This window comes from Oreochromis niloticus, linkage group LG10 (assembly GCF_001858045.2).
Source record: "Oreochromis niloticus isolate F11D_XX linkage group LG10, O_niloticus_UMD_NMBU, whole genome shotgun sequence".
Classification (NCBI taxonomy): Eukaryota; Metazoa; Chordata; class Actinopteri; order Cichliformes; family Cichlidae; genus Oreochromis; species Oreochromis niloticus.
The window spans coordinates 18,451,887-18,472,929 of NC_031975.2; the positions used below are offsets into that span (position 1 = coordinate 18,451,887).

The following is a 21,043-nucleotide window of genomic DNA, read 5'->3' on the forward strand; positions in this document are numbered from 1 at the left end:
CTTACAAAAACATAGCTAATTTGTGCTGTTGGGAAATATAGCTTTGATTGTTGAATCGATTTACATATTTCACTTTTTTAAATTGTTTTTATAAACGATTTTTAAGACCTGTTTTTAAAATTTGGAATTCGAAAATGTTTGTGGAAATCAGGCTTTTTTTGAAAATTACATTTTTTCGTGTATATTTTGTATATTTTGACGGATATTTTTATTTAAAAATTGTGTTTTTATTTTAAATTAAATTATTACATTATAATGTAATAATTTACTGATGTTTGGATAAATACAATGATTTTACAAATGCATCATTTTTTGTACAATTCATTATTTAAGCACAGAATTCTTTATTTCGACGCATGTGGCTCTTGTGGTCCCCCATAGAGTAGGAGTGATGCCCTGCAGAATAATCTCTGTCAGTCCAGAAAGGTGTCTGGAGTTACATTGTAGCCCCTCCTCCCAGACTTTCAGCAAGATCATGCTGAGACAGATGGCCATATCTCTACAGTCTTTAATCTGGATGTTAATGTTTTTGTAAGACTGCTGCTTCACATTTTCACATTAGGAATAAACAGCATTTATAAAATCATAAATAGTCTGAACAGCAGAGGGCAGCATAAAGCAAAACAGTGAAGGAATGGGAGATTTCAACAATTAAAGAAAAAAAAGATACAGATGAAAGTTTTTTTATTTTTCATACAGTAACCTGATATCCCAGGTACTAGTATTTCCTTTACCAGGTTGGCCTCTGCCCTCCAACTTCCATCGAGGTCAACGAGCGGCGGAACGTTTAACGCGGACTAGCATTCCCACACGGACACATTTGTAACGGAGCGACGTGCTAGGCGAAATGGAAGTGTAAGACCGTTTTTAAGTTAAATGGATTTCATTTTTATATCTGCATAATTTTAACTGATATTTGTATAACGTTTTTTTCACCTGAGGCTAAACGCTGTGGTTAAAGGTGCAGAATCTGCCTCGCTGTCTTTTAGTTTCCGGTTCAGTTATTGGGACCCGTGTGAGGCTGTAGTCACATTTTCCAGTTAATCTGAAATAAACAATAAACAAATAAATAAAATAAACGCAGCAGAAAGTTAATGAGAACATAATAACAAGTGCATTTGTCAGCACATTACTGATCCAGATTGTTGTGCTTTGATCGAAAAAATTTTATTATTATTATTTATAAATTACACGTGAAAACAGATGCCAGGTTCTCTTACGCGAGGAGCTGTTTTCTTTTTGTGTGATGCATTATTTACTACTACTGCTACTACTAATAATAATAATGCTGAGATTTTGACACTTAGCACTAAACTGGTTCGTTTGAACAAATGATCTTAGTATATTAATAGTTGCAATCCCATTGCTATGGTAGCCCATTGTCCATATTTTATATTGTTTACAAATGTGCTACACAGATACTCTGTGGCCACTTTTTTAGACACACTTGTTAATTTTATCAATGCAAATATCTAAAATCGGTAAATCAGATGGTTACAACCCAGTATATTTAGGAAACCAAGAGCAACTCAAATAAGCACCAAAACATGCAGAAGAGCATCATGTGTTGAACTTTGAAGTAGACGAGTCACAGCAGCAGCAGAAGACCACATTGGGCGCCACTCCTGTCAACTAAAAACAGAAAACTAAGGCTACCGTTCATATAGGATAACCAAAATTAGACAACCGAAGACTGGAAAAATGTTGCTTGGTCTGATGAGTCTTGATTTCTGCTGTAATGTTTAGATGGTAGGGTCAGAATTTGGTTTAAAAAACATGAAAGCCTGGATCTATTCTACCTTGTATAAACATCATTTAAACACCACAGCCTCCACTGAGATATCCTCAAAAACAAATGCTTACATGTGCTTTTTTTTATTCTCAGGAAAAATGCTAACGCTGCAATGCTCAGCAACTATGAGGTAAGGTCATATTTTCTCACTTTCTTCTTTATTTTCAGTGGTCAGTTCAAAGAATAACTAATCAGACCAATGGCACTTTTGTTTACCTGTGTTTTCCTCAGGTGTTCAAACTCCTCACAGACCTGAAGGAGCAGAGAAAGGATAGCGGGAAGCACAAACACAGCGTCGGGCAGCAGAACCTCAACACCATCATGTACGAGGTCAGAAAACGTCCTCTGCGTTTCTTCGTGCCTGTCATGTTTACCCATTTTCAAAAGCATGGCCACAGTTTGGTTTGTCCTTCCACACAGACGCTGAAGTACCTGTCGAAGATGCCCTGCAGCAGACAGAGCCCTGAGATCGTCAAGGAGTTTCTCACCACCATGGTGCCACACAAACTCACAAAGTCAGTAAGATCAGGCCATCACAGATCCTTCCATCCTTGATGCTTTAAATAGAACTTTACAGACAGAATAAGATGCACAGCTCTTTTTAGATGTGAACTGTTTTTCCCCCCAAACAGGGCAGAAAAACTACAGCTACTGAACCACCGGCCTCTGACTGCAGTGGAAATCCAGCTTGTGAGTGTTTTTAAATTAAATTGAATCTCCATATCTACAGTATTTTCATTTCTTATTTATTAAATTGTTCTCATTTAATTAGAAATGACTCTGTACTCTCAGAGTGACTTAAAGAATAGGTGTGCTGGTATTCTGCTTTATACGCCCGAGCTATAAAAGGCTGATGGAGTATTGTCTTAATCCTGCCGGGCAGGCGGGCGGCGTGGATACCTACATTTGTGAAGGCAATAATAAGCAAAGCAAATGCACCTTCAAATTGTTTAAATAATAAAAATGAACTGTGTGATGGCTCACTTAAGTAGGAATAAATGAGCCTGGCTTCCACAGACGGGACAGAAACACTGTTTTTTTTGTTTTGTTTTGTTTTGTTTTTACTTAGGACTTCTAACCTAACCTTTTCTAATGGCCACTTTTAAGGCTCCATTATTGAAGAAAAAACAAAAATGATGTCAAACATGCAGATTTGTGGGTCATTTCAACTGTCAAAGTCTGTCAGTGGAGCTGTAAATCACAGATGAAAATAACACGTCCACCTTGCACATTAAAGTCAGTAGATGGGAGTTTCCCTGCAGCAGTCTGGCTCATTCAGACTGTGTAGAAATGTAGTTTGAGTTGTTCTTTGCCGACGCTAAATGTGCTGAAGAATGCACTGATAAAGTGACGCTGTTGAGTCTGAAAGTGAAGCTGTTGATGCAGAATTCACTGATTAGCTGTTCTGGTGCTTTTAATCTCATATCACATGGTGTTCATCAGCCTGTAGAGTTCAACAGTTTTCAGTAATCTGTAGATCTTTTACAGATCTCTTCCCAGTTTTATCTGGGCACTTCAGGGACTAGTTGCCCCTGTTGGACATTCAAGCATCGACACTTCCATGAAAGCTTGCAAACTGTATCTACTGATGAAAATCATGTGATATGATCAAAAGCTTCAGAACAAAGACATAAAGCAAAAACTAACTGAAAACAGAAGATGAAATCACATCAGGAGGCTTTAGTGTTGCACTGTCTGAAGTTTCTTTCTGTGTTCAGCTGGTAGAAGAGAGTGAAGAGCGACTATCAGAGGAGCAGATTGAGGAGCTTATCCAGACGGTCACAGATGTCCTACCGGGAGACCCAGAGCAAGAAAACACAGCTCCAGCAGACACAGAGATGGATGAAGGCGGCGAACAGTCATGACATCATGACGGGCCAGAACTGGAGATAACTGCAGAACTGGACTGTGATTATTTGCACGACTAATTGAACTATGCATGATGGGATACATGCTGCCTGACAGCTTGATAATTCACATCAAGTTGACCTGTTACATAAGCAGAAGAAGATATACTGATTGTTTCTCTATGTGCATTCATACTACATAGCTGCATTAAATCAAACAGGGTAGTGTGTCACAATTGGAATTATTGGACTCTGATTTCCAAAGCTGTAATGTTAGTCAGTTGTGCGATTATACTTAAGCTGGTGCAGCATAAATGTAAGATCAAACAGTATGATTAGACTGGCTGTGTAATAACGAAGAACGATATAAGCCAGGAGGTCGTCACTCACAGTTTGCGAAGCAATGATTTTAAAACATGGTGACACTTTATTTTGCCCTTTGCATTACAAAGAGATCTTACAAAGAGATCTCAGGACGTACTACATTTCACGGATCACATTAACTCGGTGGACCAACACATCAAATTCACCAGGGAAGATATGAAAAGTGGCAGGTTAGCCTTCTTAGACTGTGAGATTTCCATCAGTAATGGGGGACATCTAAAAGCTGACGTGTACCGTAAACCTACGCATACAGATCAGTATCTAAGGTTTGACTCTCATCATCCACTGGAGCACAAACTGGGTGTCATCAGGACGCTACAACACAGAGCGAACACCATCCCCACTGACACAGCGGCCAGGGAGGCAGAAGAACAGCACATCAAGAAGACCCTGAGTAAATGTGGTTATCCCAGCTGGACTTTTGTCAAAGCTGGGAAGGCACCTAAAGAAAGCTCCAGCCGATCCAGGAGAGAAGGACAACCGCTGCCTAGGCGAAAACCTGTAGTGATCCCATATGTGTCAGGAGTATCGGAACAGTTGAGACGCATTTTTTCTAAACACCGGGTCTCTGTGGCTTTTAAACCCCAAAATACGCTGTGCCAAAAACTGGTCCACCCCAAGGATCGGGTCCCCCGACACAAACAGAGTAACATAGTGTACGCTGTTAAGTGCCAGGAGGATTGCCAGGATTTATACATCGGGGAAACCAAACAACCTCTAGCGAAGCGGATGGCACAACACAGAAGAGCAACCTCATCAGGCCAGGACTCTGCAGTTTATTTACACCTACAGGCCAGAGGACACTCTTTCAACGATGAGGATGTACACATCCTGGACAGGGAAGAATGCTGGTTTGAGCGCGGAGTCAAGGAGGCCATTTACGTGAAAAGGGAAAGACCATCTCTGAATCGAGGAGGGGGCCTAAGGGTACATCTTTCGCCATCTTACAATGCTGTGATTGCAGCCATTCCCCAACTCTCTGTGAATGGTACTCATGGCCATTGATCAGTGGGTTTTGGTCAGTGATTGTTGATCAATGGTCATGGAATTTGCATAATTATGATTAAGGAACTGACCTCACAGCCCATTGTTCCTTCAGTGGGCTGGTTTCAGTCATTATGCAAATGTACTGTTTATAAGGTTTGGGGAAACCTGCAGTCAGCTGAGACTGAAGAAGTCACTTGGATGAGTGACGAAACGTTTCTCCCACAAAACGCTACGTCCAGATGAACAGATTCAACTTTTGGAGATTACAAAGAGATGTAACAGCTGAAATAAGCAGCAGTTGTTTGTCATTTTGGATCACACAGAAAAGTTACAGCCACTATGTCTGCTTTCAGGTATGGCTGCAGGGCTTACCCTGAGTGTAGTTGTCAGTACTGCGGGACATGTTTCACAGAGATGTGTTTCTGTAACCGTGCAGAGGTTACACGGGATATAAACTACAGGTTTGCAGCACAAACTCTTTAACCACAGGCCCTGGATCAACTCCAGTTTTTTTTAACTTTTGTGTTGTAGTAGAGGAAGGATGTGCTGGTTAGACTCATGTAAATTTCTGCTTTTGGGCTTCCTGTTGACATATCACATCAGTTTCCTGTGCTTGCCAAGTACCTCGCTGAGGCGGGAGACCTAAGTGAAGTGAACACTGATTTTTTGGACAGCACATCTGAGCGCACCAAGCCCCCCATCCCAGCCAAATTGGTCATGCTTGTAAATGTAAACAGGAGGAACACTTTATTAATTACTACTAAGTACTCAGGTACTGTGACTGGGAAAACTGAGGATCAAGGATATTAAAGGGTAAAGGTACTGATATTCAATAACTAATACAATATCAGTGCCTGGAGCTCAAATGTCAGTGAAAACGCATGACAGATGCGCAGGAATTAATAAAGATCATTACTGGGATTAAGGGGACAGGCAACCAGTCAGCAGCCTTAATATATAGTATATGAGGTTTATAAAAGTCTCAAAAGGATTCAGTTTGCAGCTCTCCATTTCCACAATCTGTTTCTGAAGCCAGACAAGATGCTTGTGTTATGGAACTTATTTTGTCTGGCTCCTGTATTGATGAAGTCAACACCATCACGGTTTAAGAACTATCAGCCAAATGCCATCATGCAAGATGAAAGTGCCAGGGAGCCAAATTCTCATTTATCTGAGACTGCAATTTAAAACATCTACTGACCCACACCAGGGCCAAGGCAATGTTGTTCTCAGCAAGTATCTGGTTAGACACCATGTTTCGAAGGCCTTTGGTAATTGTGTTATGTTTGAATTTTTAAGCCGAATATTACAGGTCACCATGGCATTATGATTTTAGTTTAACTAATTGATCCGTGTGATCTAGCATCATAGATGAATATATAGATAAAAGATACATAGCAATAGCAATGGACTGCAACAAAATCTCTAGTGTTTCCAAACAATACTGCTTCAGGGAAACATGTATAAAATGAAAATGTTGAATAGGTCCTTAAAAAGAAGTCTAACATTAATTTTTGCAACTGAAGAGTTTTATAAATACTGTAGAATCAGTTAGCTTCATCCATCCATTCACTTCCACTTATACTATCCAGGGCAGTAGCGGTTTTACGGGCGGTTGCCCGGGGCGGCATCACGGGCATCGGCAAAAAAAAAAAAAAAAAAAAAAACATGCTCGTACTCATGCTGCCCCGACGGCAGCCAGCGCATATTGGGAATGGCATAGGTTTTCTATCGCCCATTTGCTGGGAGTAAGGGCGCCCTCCGTTTGCGAGGTGCGCCTGCTAGTGATGCGCGAATCATGAACGAATCGTTCAATACTCGAGAATCACTTTACTGACTCGTGAATCATGATTCACAAGCGCAACTGACTCACTGACTCATCCCTGTTGCTGTTAGCAAACTAATTTCATTTGTAGAAATATATCTAGCTTATAATTCAAATTGTGAAGAAAAACACAACATCCAGTATTTTAACAAAAACATTTCTGCTCTGAACTGGAAGAAAAAACCCTGAGTAGAAGCTCACATCAAGACAATAGCTCCTCGGTTCACAGTAGCATCGCTCTGCTAACATGCTAACAGCACATTTGAGCTACTCACCCCCTCCCTTCCTGCGCTGAATCGTAGGGGAAGCAAATCACTCATGACTCACTAACCCCCTCCCTCCTGTGCTGAATCATAGAGCGAACGAATCACTCACTCACTCACCCCCTCCCTCCTGGGTCGCAGCTACTTCTTCTTCTTCTTGGTTGGCAACCAATGTTAAGGCGCACTACCGCCCCTGGCTCACAGCTCAGTGGACATTTAGATGAGAAAATATATATTTGACACATGTAAGGAAAATACTAATAAAATAAAAATAAACAAAAGAAATGTTCCCTTTAGAAATTCTTTTGGTCTTTTTTGCTCTATAAAATAGTTGTTTTCTTTAAGAATCACTCATCTTAGCAGTAGGATTTACATTAAAGGAGAAACAAATTAAGTTTGAGTGAAAATGTAAATTTTTTGCACTCTCTGGTCAACTGACTCAGTGACTCAAATGACTCAAAAAAACCGATTCACTTTGGTGAGTGACTCATTAAAACTCGATTCAGTAAAAAGAATCAAATTTACCATCACTAGCGCCTGCTGCTTGCGGCACAGGGAGGAGAGGGCAGGGCGGCGGGGGATTCTCTGGCTGGCTGGAGCAGCATCTAATAACCAACTCGCAAAATAAAACAAAATAAAAACAAAACAACAAACACGAAAACACCGGACATTATGATACAGACTTATAAATTGCACCGATGTTTTTTCGAAATTCTATACACGAAAACTGAGCGCGAGAGCCCTCGGTGCGCCTGCGCGCTGCTGAAGTCAAAGTAAACTTTATTGTCATCTCCGCTACATACAGTCCAGTATATAGAGAGACGAGACGACGAGGCTCCAGTTACAGCAGTGCAAATAAACGAACAATAAATATAGTAGAGTAAGAAAATAAATATACACTTTAGGACCAGGGGTAAAGGGATCACTAACAATTTAAAATTTATAATTTACAGTTTGATGATTTAAAGTCTCACGCATAACCCGTCGAAAGGGGAGGGGGGCCGGCTGCTTCCAAATAGAGCACATTTCATTCATAATGTTGTAAATCCAAGCCCATTATGTATTCATGATTTGAATCCTGGGTTGTGTGAAATCCCAGAAATACACCCTAGACAAAGTTAATCTGTGAACTAAGGTGTAGGTCTATTAGGTTATGTTGTGGTGATCCTCTGGTTGGGGGATGGGTGTTCATACTGGAGTGCAAAATTAAAACCAATGGAAGATGGACAAGAAAAGTTCAAAGTCATCAGGTGCTCAGTTTAGAAAAAAGAGAAAAGAAGAGGAGAAGAAACGATCAAATGATACAGGTAAACAGATGTGTCATTGGATAATGGCAGGTCATCCTGAAACAATCAGAATCAGAATACTTTATTAATCCCTAAGGAAATAATGTGGGTTACAGTTGCCCCAAGAAGAAATGGTAAAAATAGTAACAGTAACAGACTAAACTCCAACAGTTTTATGTACAATCCTTAACATGTTTTGTGTGTGGGGGGGGGGGGGGCGCCAAACAGGCTAGGACCGCCACTGATCCAGGGTCATGGAGGGGTCCTGGAGCATATCCCAGGGAGAGGCAGGGTACATATAGCGAGAGGCCAGGTACACCCTGGACAGGTCGCCAGTCTGTAGCAGGGCTAACACACAGAGACAGACAATCATTTGCGCTCACATTCACTGCCACATTCTCACCTATGGGCAGTTTGGATTAATCAATTAACCTATCCCCACAAACTGCATGTCTTTGGACTGTGGGAGGAAAATGGAGAGGAAAATGAAAACCAACGCAAACACGAGGAGAACATGCAAACTTCACACAGAAAGACCTCGGCCTGATGGTGGAATTGAACTCAGGACCTTCTTGCTGTGAGGCAATAGTGCTAACCAAGCACACGGTAAAGTAAAATTTTTAGCTATTAAATCAGCTCTAGTGCATATGATCACAAAGTTAAAATTTGAATATAGAGAAAACAGAGCTGGATCGACAGAAACAACACAACTTTGTCAGGTTGGGGAACAGCATTTCTGGAACATTACTGAGCAGCATGGGGGCTCTAGAGGAATTGTCCTGGCTCCACTTTTTTCATATTGTATACAGCAGACTTCAAATATATATCTTTAGTCTTGCCAAATCCAGAAATACTCAGATGACACTACAATTGTAACGTGTCTCAGGAATGGGCAGGAATCTAAAGACTGGGACCTTTTCTTGCCTTGAGCAACTGGATTCAGATAATTATCTGCAGGCTTTTCAATTCTCATACAAATAGCAGATGAGCTAGGAATTTTTGTCTGTGATCAGAAGAATTATTGTAATTATTGTTTTTGTACGTAAGGCATTGTCTGGAACCTCTGTTTTTTTTTTTATATATAAAAACTGTTCCTGACTCCACTGTTAGATTATATGCAATGATATGTGTTGGTATGAACTGGTATTAATTCATGGAAGCTGGAACTTTCCATTTAATGCCATTCTGAAGTTATGGACAGAGAAGCTCCTATAAACAAAGTCAAAAGGCTTTTACTCTGAAATGCAAAACGAGATTGATTTGAGATTGAGATGTTACCACTGTGGGGTTGTATGCTGTTGATCTAAAGTGGAATTATGCGGTGGAAACAGGAATTTTCATTTTTAGAGCATTCTGAAATCTTTAAAAGAGTAGGTTGTATATGGGCAATTTGAAAAGTCTTTTATTTTGGAAGGCAAAATCAGACTGATTTGATATTGATATGGTATCACTGGGGGGCTGTATACTGTTGATCTAAAGTGGAATTACCCTGTGGAAACAGCAATTTTCATTTTTAGAGCATTCTGAAACCACTGAAAGTTAGGTCTTAAATGGGCAATTTCAACAGGCCATTAGTTTGGAAGGTAAAATCAGAATGACTTGAAATTGATATGGTAACATTGTGAGGTTGTATACTGTTGATCTAACATGAAATTATCCTGTGGAAACAGGATTTTTTTCTATTTAGAGCATTTTGAAATCGTTAGAAGAGTAAGTCAAATATGGGCAATTTCAAATTTCTGTGGTTGGATAGTGTTGATATAAAATGCAACTAGTCTTTGTAAATATGACTTTTGCTTTTAAGAGCATTCTGAAGTCATTGAAAGAGTAGTTCAAAAATGAAAATTCACAGGGCTTTTACTTTGAAATCCAAAATAAGATTGCCTTGATATTGACAGGGCGCTATTAGAGTACAATGTTGTGTCATGTAGATCTAACATTAGAGTTTGTAAACAAGCCTAAATTATATGTTATTATGTTATTAACATATCTGTTAATTCACTCAAAGTTGGCTTTTATTTTGAAATCCGGTTTCCACATCCATTCCCGTAATAATTTGAATACACAGGGAACAGAACTAGAGCAACTGGGCGCGGTTGTGACAGTAGCAAACAGTTCCATTTAATCCGCCGGAGTGGCCAGTTGCAGGCTGTTGCTTTCCTTACTTGAGGTAAGTTGAAGTTTTAGAAATAACTTTTTACTTCTTTTTCTCCACAAAGGATTCTGCTTCATAATAGGTGCTCATGTAGTGTGTTGCCGGTGTTGTGCCAAAAAGTGATCTCATATGTGTGTTTTTTATGTGTAATATCTTTACGTATGTTGGTATTTGGTTAGTATTCAGTAATCAGGGTTTACAAATGGGTTATATATAAAGTATATAAATTACCTGTTTTTCAAGTATCTTTATAACTCTGTGTTACTTACATTATAACCATTCCGGTCCTTTTTGTCCACTTTAAATATGTTTACAGAACTATTGTTATATTTGTTCCAATTTCTGCTGTCCTCATGGCCAGATTACTCTTTAAAAAGAGATTTTTAACGTCAGTGAGATTTTTATTAACTGTGTAAATAAAGGCTATATAAAAATCACTACTAAAAACTGATTGCGGCTTGTACCTTTTTACAGGAATGTTGCTTGTTGTTTAAGATGACTTGATATAATTCATAAGGGATACATTTGAAATATGTTCCAAATATTATAGAGCAACAAGTTATTTATAGCAGTTTACATATGAGTAATCAGTTTTTGGCAGGCGATCACTTTTTTGGTACAACACCTGGATTGTCATGGCTGTGTGAGGGTAGGCAGAAATGGTGGACCCAAGAGTAGAACTCACAGAGGCAAAGTTAACTTGTAGATACTCAGCTTTATTACTGGTTGCAGGCAAAACAGAAAACTGGCTAAACTGGACATGCGACTAAATAGAACAGGCAGACAAGCACGCAGACAAGGCACACAGTGAAGGATAAGGGTGAGCAGACAATGTAACAGAGAACAAAGGAAAACACAGGGCTTATATACACAGGGGCCAAAGGAGTTTGCAAAGAAAAGCGTCTGGGCTTCTTTAAGTTGCTTGAAGACATTTCACCTCTCATCCGAGAAGCTTCTTCAGTTCTAAGGTCAAATGGCAGAGAGTCCCAGATTTAAACCCAGTGGGAGTATCCCCCCAAAGAGGGACAAAGGACCCCCTGGTGATCCTCTAATCACATGCGCCAAGGTGTGAAAACGGGTGTGGGACCTAATCAGCCAGGGTTTCAGGTGAGCTCATTGTGAAACCTGGCCCCACCTTGTCATGTGAATTCCTGAGGTCAGATGGCCCAGGATGTGAGTGGGTGTTAAGGCGTCTGGGGAGGGAACTCAAAACTGGATTATAGATGGCAGACAGTTGGTGTCGTAAACCACCGCCTCTGTTCAAAGATGGTCGCTCACAGTGGACATAGATGGCCTCTTTCACTCCTCTTTCAAACCATCTGTCCTCTCTGTCCAAAATGTGAACATTGGCATCCTCGAAAGAGTGACCTTTATCCTTAAGATGCAGATGGACTGCTGAGTCTTGTCCTGTGGAGGTGGCTCTTCTATGTTGTGCCATGCGCTTGTGAAGTGGCTGTTTGGTCTCTCCAATGTAGAGGTCTGGGCATTCCTCGCTACACTGTACAGCATACAACACGTTGTTCAGTCTGTGTTTTGGAGTTTTGTCTTTCGGGTGAACCAGTTTCTGTCTGAGTGTGTTGCTGGGTCTGAAGTACACTGGGATGTCGTGCTTGTTTGTGACCAAACAGCCACTTCACAAGCACATGGCACAACATAGAAGAGCCACCTCCACAGGACAAGACTCAGCAGTCCATCTGCATCTTAAGGATAAAGGTCACTCTTTCGAGGATGCCAATGTTCACATTTTGGACAGAGAGGACAGATGGTTTGAAAGAGGAGTGAAAGAGGCCATCTATGTCCACTGTGAGCGACCATCTTTGAACAGAGGCGGTGGTTTACGACACCAACTGTCTGCCATCTATAATCCACTTTTGAGTTCCCTCCCCAGACGCCTTAACGCCCACTCACATCCTGGGCCATCTGACCTCAGGAATTCACATGACAAGGTGGGGCCAGGTTTCACAATGAGCTCACCCGAAACCCTGGCTGATTGGGACCCACACCCATTTTCACACCTTGGCTCATGTGATTAGACGATCACCAGGGGGTCCTTTGTCCCTCTTTGGGGGGATACTCCCACTGGGTTTAAATCTGGGACTCTCGGCCATTTGACCTTAGAACTGAAGAAGCTTCTCGGATGAGAGGTGAAACGTCTTCAAGCAACTTAAAGAAGTCCAGACGCTTTTCTTTGCAAACTCCTTTGACTACGATGACCTGGATGACTGAGAACCTTCACAGATATACACAGGGGCGTAATCAGGGAATGGGAAAAAGGAGGGAGACACAACTGGGAGAGATTAGGGCTAATGAGACAGGAGGCAAGTAAAACTAAACACACTGACATCAGACATGAACCTTCAAAGTAAAACAGGAAACAAGAAACAATTTACAAAGACGCAGACTTGACACTGAACTAAATCTAGAATAATAATCAAAATAGAACCACAACATGAATCATAATACAGAAATATACCAAAATATAAGAAATTAAAAAAGCTGGATCAAAATGACCCAGAAATATGACAGGGATTAGTTTTTTATAACATTTGAGAGTTACTGCCGCTTTACCGCTTTTTTGTTGTTGTTGTTTGTTTGTTTATTTGTTTGTTTTTTAAATGTGTGTGCGTGTGGAGTCCTGCCTGTGCCCCTCAACAATAACATCTAACTGATAATCACAATTTTGCTAAATAAAAGGATCTGGCTTGCATCAGTCACATGATTACCATAATCAAATGATCACCCTTGAGGGCAGAGCACGTTTGTTACGAGCTGGGGACGAGCTCGCAAAGAGCATGCGCATTCATTGCCGCCTGGGTGGTGCAAAGCTGTAGGGGAAAGAAACAAATTAATTGGGACATATATGCAGACTGAGGCAAAGGAAACCAGTAAGTAGGGTGTACAGCGTACACTATAGTCCAGGGGTGTGAAAGTCCAGTCTTCGTGAGCTACTGTCCTGCAGCTTTTAGATGCATCCCTACTCCAACACAGCTGAATCAAATGGCCTGATTACGTCTTCAGCATGCCATCAACTTTGGCAAATGCATACAAATGCGGCCTCAGGAGGATCCAGCCCATGAATTTGGACACCCATAGTCTATAGCACACAGGAGTATTTGCTTATTATGTACACCTTGGTAAGTTGTCTTGTGGCAACTGACGAACTGAAATGCATGAGCATGCTGTGTGTGCAACAGCACGACAAACATTACCTGTCTTTTTATTAACTTCACAAGTATTGTAGGTCATTGCTGCTAGCTAACTGGGAAAGGGAGTCATGGGTCTGTAGCTTTGTCCACCGTTTTAGGGAACATTTAGTTTTAAAGTAGGGCTTTTCCCTGTCTTTCTTATATATTTCTTATATATATTAAGGCTTATATTTCACTAAAAACTATCTAATATGCATGTCACATAATTATGGATTATAATTATGATATTAAAATAACACTGTATTTTAAAGAAAAAAAATTAAGATTCAGATTATTTGGGATTTATATTTCAAATATGACAAAATGCTGATTTTTACAACAGCAAAATTGTTGTATTTCTACATTTACACATTTAACAAGCTTTCTGCCTGCACGGAGTGAATAGAAAAAGAAATTGAATAATCAGAAATACATAATTTTATAATGTATAATGTATAATAATTTTGAGGGGATAGGTTAATTGGATAATCCAAATTGTCACTAGGTGTGAATGTGTGAGTGAATGTGAGCGTGAATGGTTGTCTGTCCCTGTGTGTTGGCCCTGCGACAGACTGGCGACCTGTCCAGGGTGTACCCCGCCTCTCGCCCTATGACAGCTGGGATAGGCTCCAGCGCCCCCGCGACCCTGGAAAGGATAAGCGGAAGCGAATGGATGGATGGATGGACATAATTTTATATTTATTACTCAATTTCTTTATTCTTATTACTTTATTATTACACCACTAGGAATTAATAATAAGAGAAGGATTCTGGATCAGCACTTTGATGCAAACTCATTGCCATAGTATATACAGTATTCTGGAGAAGGTATAAAATGTCACTGTATGTGTGTTTGTACATGCTCTTTTTATGTATATAGAATTTTTTTTCTTTTGTTACTTCCCTACCCCATGAATTCTTTTACCCTATGAATATTCTGGTTTCAGTTTATTTCCAGAGGTTTTTATATCTGTTGCCTTATGAGTCCAAGTGCTGTCACCAATCTTTGCATTTTATTATTATTTCATAACACTTGTATAATCAAATACCATCTCTCCAATGGACTTTTTATGTCTACAGTCTCAGATCAATACAGTCCAGCACTATCAGCAGCAGGAGCAGCAGCAACCTCTCAACAGTAACCCCATCAGGTAAAACATATGCCATGTTTGCCCTGATGATAATGATATAATATGATTCTGGTCCTGCCCCGATCTTGTTCTGCTTAATCTGAACAAGCCCCTTTATTTTATTTTTTTTTAAAAAAGGTCAGTGATCACTGTCAGCCTCTCGCAGTTTTTATTAGCACAGTTCATCGGCAGCATGTTTTAAAGCTCAGTTTCTAAACCTTAACTACAGCCCAGACCATGCACCAGTACATTAATGACTAACCTCATATTGTAGATGGATTATCTCAGTTATTCTCCTGACTGAAGTATAGCCCTGCATGTTGTCTTTAAATCTTTTTAGAGTAGATCTTTTTTTGTACAGATTTGTGATTTTCTGTTTATGTCATTGCTGTAATCACCCTCATTGGTTCTACCGTGATTTTTTTTTCTCTGTTTTAAGTAGTTCATTACTCGTACTCTTTGTTTTAATAATTTAGCTTCTAGGTTTTGGTGTTTCCTTGTTATTTGGTTGGCGATCAAGCAAGTCCACATTATTGTTTTAATTTGTTTTTAACTGTAATTCAAGGTAGCTTTTTTTAGCCTATTTAGATCTTTATAAAGTCACATTTAAGAATTATGGGTGTGATTTAATGCAAACCAATTTTTACAACTCCTGTAGTGTATTTGTTTATATCTCATTGACATGAATATGGGCTCAAATTGTGGTCATAAATATTTTGTACTTGTAAATCAGGATTTGTATGTGTAAATAGAATTTGTGTATGTGTAAAACAGATTTGTGTGTGGACTTAGCCAAAAAATATGTGTGAAACTCTGCACTCAAGTTTCAAGTTACAAGTACAAATTTTGACCCCATTTTTCTTCCTTCCAATCAGAGAACAGATGGGCTTGGCTATTGTAGGGGTGCTTTATGGAGCTTCAGGTCCTTGAAGGGAATAAATGCAACACGTTCTCACTCCCTAAGCATAATATTTTACGCTATGTGACAAATCGTCAACATTTTACACTTTCGGGTACCCAACACGTTCCTAAATGACGAGATTGGAAAAATGACAAAACATGAGAAGCGTTTGGACTCAATCTACACATGTTCGTTCATTTTCTTAAAATCGCTTTGGAAAACACTCTTTTACGTCATTACAGTGCTGGTTAGGGTTAGGGATAAGCTTAGGTTAGGTTTAGGGCTGGAATACATGGCTGGGACGTCTATTACCGCGGAACCGTCATTCCACTGCAATTCAGCCATAACCCGGCGTGTACCATAAGAATGCGGAATGTCACCTTTCGTGTTCCTCACGAACGCCGTGGTACGTGACAAAACGTCGCCATGCTACGCCCCGGGAGTGAGAATGGGCTGAATAAATGCCCTTTTACATGCCAGCCCAGCATTTTCCTTCATCACCACAAAGGAAAACAGTATGTGGTGGTCCAAGTTTTGTGATTTCTGTGTCACAGGTTTACGTGCTTAATACAGGGACTTCCACAGCCTTTTCAACAGCGCTGCGGACGAATTCACGAATTTACCTGGAATGATGGCGAGCAGAAATGAAGTACCAAGAGACACTTTTGAGGTGCTGATTTTCTCCTATAATCAAATTTGTATTTGCCTTGGTTAGTATAGACCATCACAGATGAATTTGCTTACTGATATGTTTAAATTTGCCGCTTACAGTGTACATACAATAGGCTGTAAAAACAAACTCAGTGGGACCCTTGATCATCAGTTTGAGACAAAGTGAGTCAAACTTAAAGTCAGAAAGCATAAACCACTGACTCCATTTCATTTGCTTTGGTGCAAATAAGAGTGGTGCACTGGAGAAGCAACAACGAGACCACTCCCAAAAACTAAACTGTTTTACAAGCAGTGGCCACAGATTTTTATCCATGTGAATTCATCTTTCTGGAAGAACTTGAGTGCCTTTATATCCCGAATGCCACTGCAGGTACCATTTGCTGATAGTTACGGTGGCAAAAAGCAAAACTAGATTAAGAATCAGTCTGAAGGGACAAGGTGAGAGTGATGGTCTGTGGCAGTCATTCAGTGTTGGGGGTTGACATGTTGTTACTTCAAGAACTCAATCCACTCCCACCTCTTGAGTTTAAAGCCTGTTGTCAATGTCTCATTCATTCTTTTCTGTTTTGGAAATGAATAAAACACCCACCCATTTTTAGGCATTTCAATTAAAGATTTGATTTAGATGTCTTCAATAACGCAAAGTGACGTAAGAGGATGGTATTGTTTGAGTATCTGCTTGAATAGAATAAGGTTCTACTGTAAGTTATGTGAGAACTTTTTTTTTTTCCCCCTAGGAAGAGGAGCCTCATCTGACTCATTCTTTTGACTGGAGTTACATGAATAACAAATCTAAATATACCTGCAATCAAGTGCAAACTATTAAGGACTGCCTGAAGAAAAGTCCAAAATTCTGCAAAGCTGCAGAAAAACAGGAGGACAAAGAGCTTGTTATTGTAAGAAATGGGAAAGTGATAGCTTCACACTTTCCATGCAGCATAATTAAAGATGAATGTCTGATTCTGAAGTTTGTGAAAGCTGTGGAGAACCCACAGGAACCAGTTAGTGGCTCTGGTTGTCCCTACACTAGTGGACGATCTAGCAAGCTTGTGATATTTCATGTGTTGACAAGGGGAGGTAAAAATGTTGTCAAAATCCTGAAAAATCCAGTACTAAAAAAAGAAATGCAGGAACTTACAGTTTACGCATACAAAAATGAAACGGTAGAGCAAGCCCTACGAAGAGATGGTCGTTTTCTCAGTACAGTGTTCAGTAAGAACTGTGTGCTCTCTAACACAAGCACTGAAGTAGAGATAGAGATGTGCATTTTGGTTGACGATATCGATGGTGAGACTTTCAAGATCAAATTGCTTGACAATTCCAATCCACCAGAAAGTCAGCCTGGCAGTCTTGATGACGCTTACGTGCTGCAGAGTGAATCTCAGGCAAGTGATTCTGGTGGCAATGACGAGCTTTCACAGCAGACTAACCCAGTCAAGTCAGAGACCGACAACACAGTAGAAAAAAAAACAGATCTCTGTGGAAATATGGCTCCAGGAAACCAACTGCCTGATTTTAAAAAGCTGCACGTTGATTTGTCTGCACAGTTTAACATTTTGGTAAAAGGCGAGAAAGGTCAAGTTCCTAAGCTTTCCCACATCCAGAATCTTTTCCGTCTGGAGTTTGGGAGCAGTGCTGAAAGATGTCAAGATGTGAAAACAATGAAGAAGCTCATGGAACTCAGTAATTCTGTTTGTCAAGTGAGAATTAATGGGAAACCACGTGGAAGTGGTTTCCTCCTGTTTGGCAATTTTGTCCTCACAAATGCCCATGTTATCCGAGACTTCTGTAATGATAACGGTGGGCTTAAGGAGAAGGTTGCTGTGACTTTCTCTTTTGAAAGTTTGGAGGAGAAAGATGGCCTGATAGATGTGGAAGAGGTTGTTGGTATTGAATATATTCCTGAAGTGTCAGGGACTGACTGGGCTTTGTTAAAGCTCAGTACTGATCAAAATTTGCCTGATGGTCTCTTAAAACACAGTGCATTCGTTCGCCACAGTGGTGGGATTTGTATTATTGGATATCCAGGTGAAAGTGTCAAAAAAATCGATGTCTGTTTGGTTGTTTCACAAAACGACCGTAGGCAGGTTGCAGAGAGGCACTGGAGGGATAACCAAGACTGTGTTCAACTTCTTACTGATCGTTTCTTTGAACGTGCGTCAGATTATGTTGAACAACGCAAACACCTTCTGACTTACGAATCTTGTTTATATGAAGGCTCCTCTGGCTCTCCTGTCTTTAACGAGGACGGCAATGTTGTTGCAATGCATACAGGAGGGTATCTATACAATGATGCAAAGGGTCAAAACCAAAGTGTCATAGAGTATGGGTATCCTTTTATCAACATAATTGAACGCATCATTATTCAGATGGTGGAGAGAAAAAAGTTTGATGTGTTGAAGGAATGCCTCGCTTGCAAATGCGATCGACAGCAAGACTTTTTGGTTGGTGTGAAAAACCACTTTGAGAGCAGAAATCTCACCAAGTTTAAAGATGAGAAAGTAGATGAGAGTTTGAAGACTTTCTTTGAATTCTTGTCTTCACCTGAGCCCATGGATTTTGACTAGTTGTAATTTTTAATAAGTCAGGACACTTTTAAAAAAATAGTTTTTTGCCTTACTGTTTGTGTTATAAATAATAAATAAATAATCATAAATAAATAAATAATCATAATCATAATAATAATAAATGTATCCTGATTCTGTGTTTTTGAGGTGCAGGTAAAACAACTTACCTTTCACAGCAGCTTTTGGAAATTGTCACACAAGAAATGATTAAACTGAAAACATGGTTTGGCAGAAATAAGTTATCATTAAATTTGAATAAAACTACATTTATGTTATTTGGAAATTGTAAAAAAGATGCTGGAGCAAAATTGTTGATAAATGATGTTGAAGTAGAGCAAGTTTCTCATACAAATTTTCTGGGTGTGATAATAGATAACAAAATCTGCTGGAAACCTCACATAAAGCATATACAAGCTAAACTTTCAAGAAGCATCTCTGTACTGAGTAAAGCTAAACATTTTTTGCCTTCCAAATCACTCCAGGTACTTTACTGTACAGTTATACTGCCATATTTGGAATACTGTGTGGAAATCTGGGGAAATACATACAAAACTTCACTTTAACCATTATGTAAAATTCAGAAAAAAGCAATCAGTATGATTACTAAAGCAGGATTTAGAGACCACACTAACATTATGTTCTTGAAATTAAAAATTCTGAAGTTTATGGATCTTGTAAAATATAAAACTGCAAACAATATGTACAAAGCAAGATATAATATGTTACCAGGAAATGTACAGAGGATGTTTTTTGACAGAGAAGGGGACTATGAATTGAGGGGAAAATTAAATCTGAAGACTCTTAAAGCACGGACAAAGGTTAAAACCTTTTGTGTTACCATTTGTTGGGTAAAACTGTGAAACAGTTTTCCTGTGGACCTACAGCAATGTTCAAGCATTAGTCAGTTCATAAAGATGTTTTGAAAACTTCTTTTGGAAAAATATGAAACTGATAAAGTTGATCACCCATTGTATATGTACTATGCTAAATTGTATATATCACTGTAGCTATGTTAATATATGTCCTCCATTCCTTATTTATTGTGTGGGGTAAGTGATGATGGGAATTAGGGGTAACAATGACTAGTGGGATTCAATAGCATCTTGAGCATGGGGTAGGGACTAATAAGTATGTTATACTTCTTCCTACTCCATTTTAGACTTAATAATTGTAATTTCATGTCATTTAGACTCTATTTTATTTTTTGTCTGGGCACATACGTGTGTATTTACATATATATTCGTATTTGTACATGTAAATGCAAGTGTGTGTACTTGTATAAATCGTTTTTTCTGTATATGTCTGAAATAAAGATACGATAACAATAAAAACTGAATAAATACGGTTTGCCATTTATCTGCTTTTCATGTTTGTTTGTGGGGTTTTTGTTGTTGTTTTTTTTCCAAATCATGATTTTTATTTTTATTTTTTTAATTCAGAGTCTCAATCTTTGCCTGCCAGACCCTACATGTGCCAAGAATTGTTGGTCATTTACTGATACTGTTGAATCAGTAAATGATGTATAAAAGATGTTTAAAAAAAGTGCATGTCTCACAGTCACACACTAAACACTCCTATATATTCAAACTTCTGCAGTTCATTAATCCAAGAGTATCACTTGGCAATCAGGTCACTCTGAAAGTGATGTGTTCTGGCTGGGAACTATACGTTAGCATCTGCTGTGAATAAATCTCACACATCTCACACGATGCTGATAATTTACACTGAAACAACTTACTTAGGGACTCAATTTGTATTTAGTCCCAAAGTTCTGAATAAATAAAGAGTTGTTTCACAGTGAGTGCTTTTACAGCCGGACTATTTCAGCACTGGTCTCTCAGTTCCTCTGTTTTCACACTTAATTTTTACACCCTATAAAACGGTATGTCTTTATTTTAATTTTTAATTTTTTCATTTACACAAAATGCATTCATTTTGTCATATCAGTCTTTGTTTCTGTACTCAGCTCTACTTTTCATTGGTGGTTTAGTGATATTTCTTCATGTTATGGGTCCGAAATTGAGGACGAGAGTAAAACAACGATGGTCC

General features: G+C 39.3%; 2 protein-coding genes across 2 annotated transcripts; both read left to right on the plus strand.

Annotated features, from left to right (window-relative positions):
• The first annotated feature begins 737 nt into the window (after positions 1–737).
• On the plus strand, positions 738–3,929 carry crcp (calcitonin gene-related peptide-receptor component protein). The gene is made up of 6 exons (XM_019363621.2): positions 738–855; positions 1,886–1,922; positions 2,024–2,122; positions 2,213–2,307; positions 2,425–2,482; positions 3,511–3,929. Exons 1-6 carry the CDS (start codon positions 848–850, stop codon positions 3,655–3,657), a joined length of 444 nt encoding a protein of 147 aa, XP_019219166.1. The 5' UTR covers positions 738–847; the 3' UTR covers positions 3,658–3,929.
• A 12,375-nt stretch (positions 3,930–16,304) lies between these two features.
• LOC102079550 (protein FAM111A-like) lies at positions 16,305–19,009 on the plus strand. The gene is made up of 2 exons (XM_019363493.2): positions 16,305–16,425; positions 17,165–19,009. Exons 1-2 carry the CDS (start codon positions 16,384–16,386, stop codon positions 18,992–18,994), a joined length of 1,872 nt encoding a protein of 623 aa, XP_019219038.1. The 5' UTR covers positions 16,305–16,383; the 3' UTR covers positions 18,995–19,009.
• Positions 19,010–21,043: the final 2,034 nt, after the last annotated feature.

What these genes read in the sequence shown, in the direction of transcription:
- LOC102079550 (XM_019363493.2), top strand. Translation starts at nt 16,384, where the DNA reads ATGATGGCGAGCAGAAATGAAGTACCAAGAGACACTTTTGAG. An exon ending in TACCAAGAGACACTTTTGAG is followed by an intron (nt 16,426 to 17,164) that starts GTGCTGATTTTC and finishes TTTTCCCCCTAG; the next exon opens with GAAGAGGAGCCTCATCTGAC.
- crcp (XM_019363621.2), top strand. An exon ending in CAATGCTCAGCAACTATGAG is followed by an intron (nt 1,923 to 2,023) that starts GTAAGGTCATAT and finishes TGTTTTCCTCAG; the next exon opens with GTGTTCAAACTCCTCACAGA. An exon ending in CTGCAGTGGAAATCCAGCTT is followed by an intron (nt 2,483 to 3,510) that starts GTGAGTGTTTTT and finishes TTCTGTGTTCAG; the next exon opens with CTGGTAGAAGAGAGTGAAGA.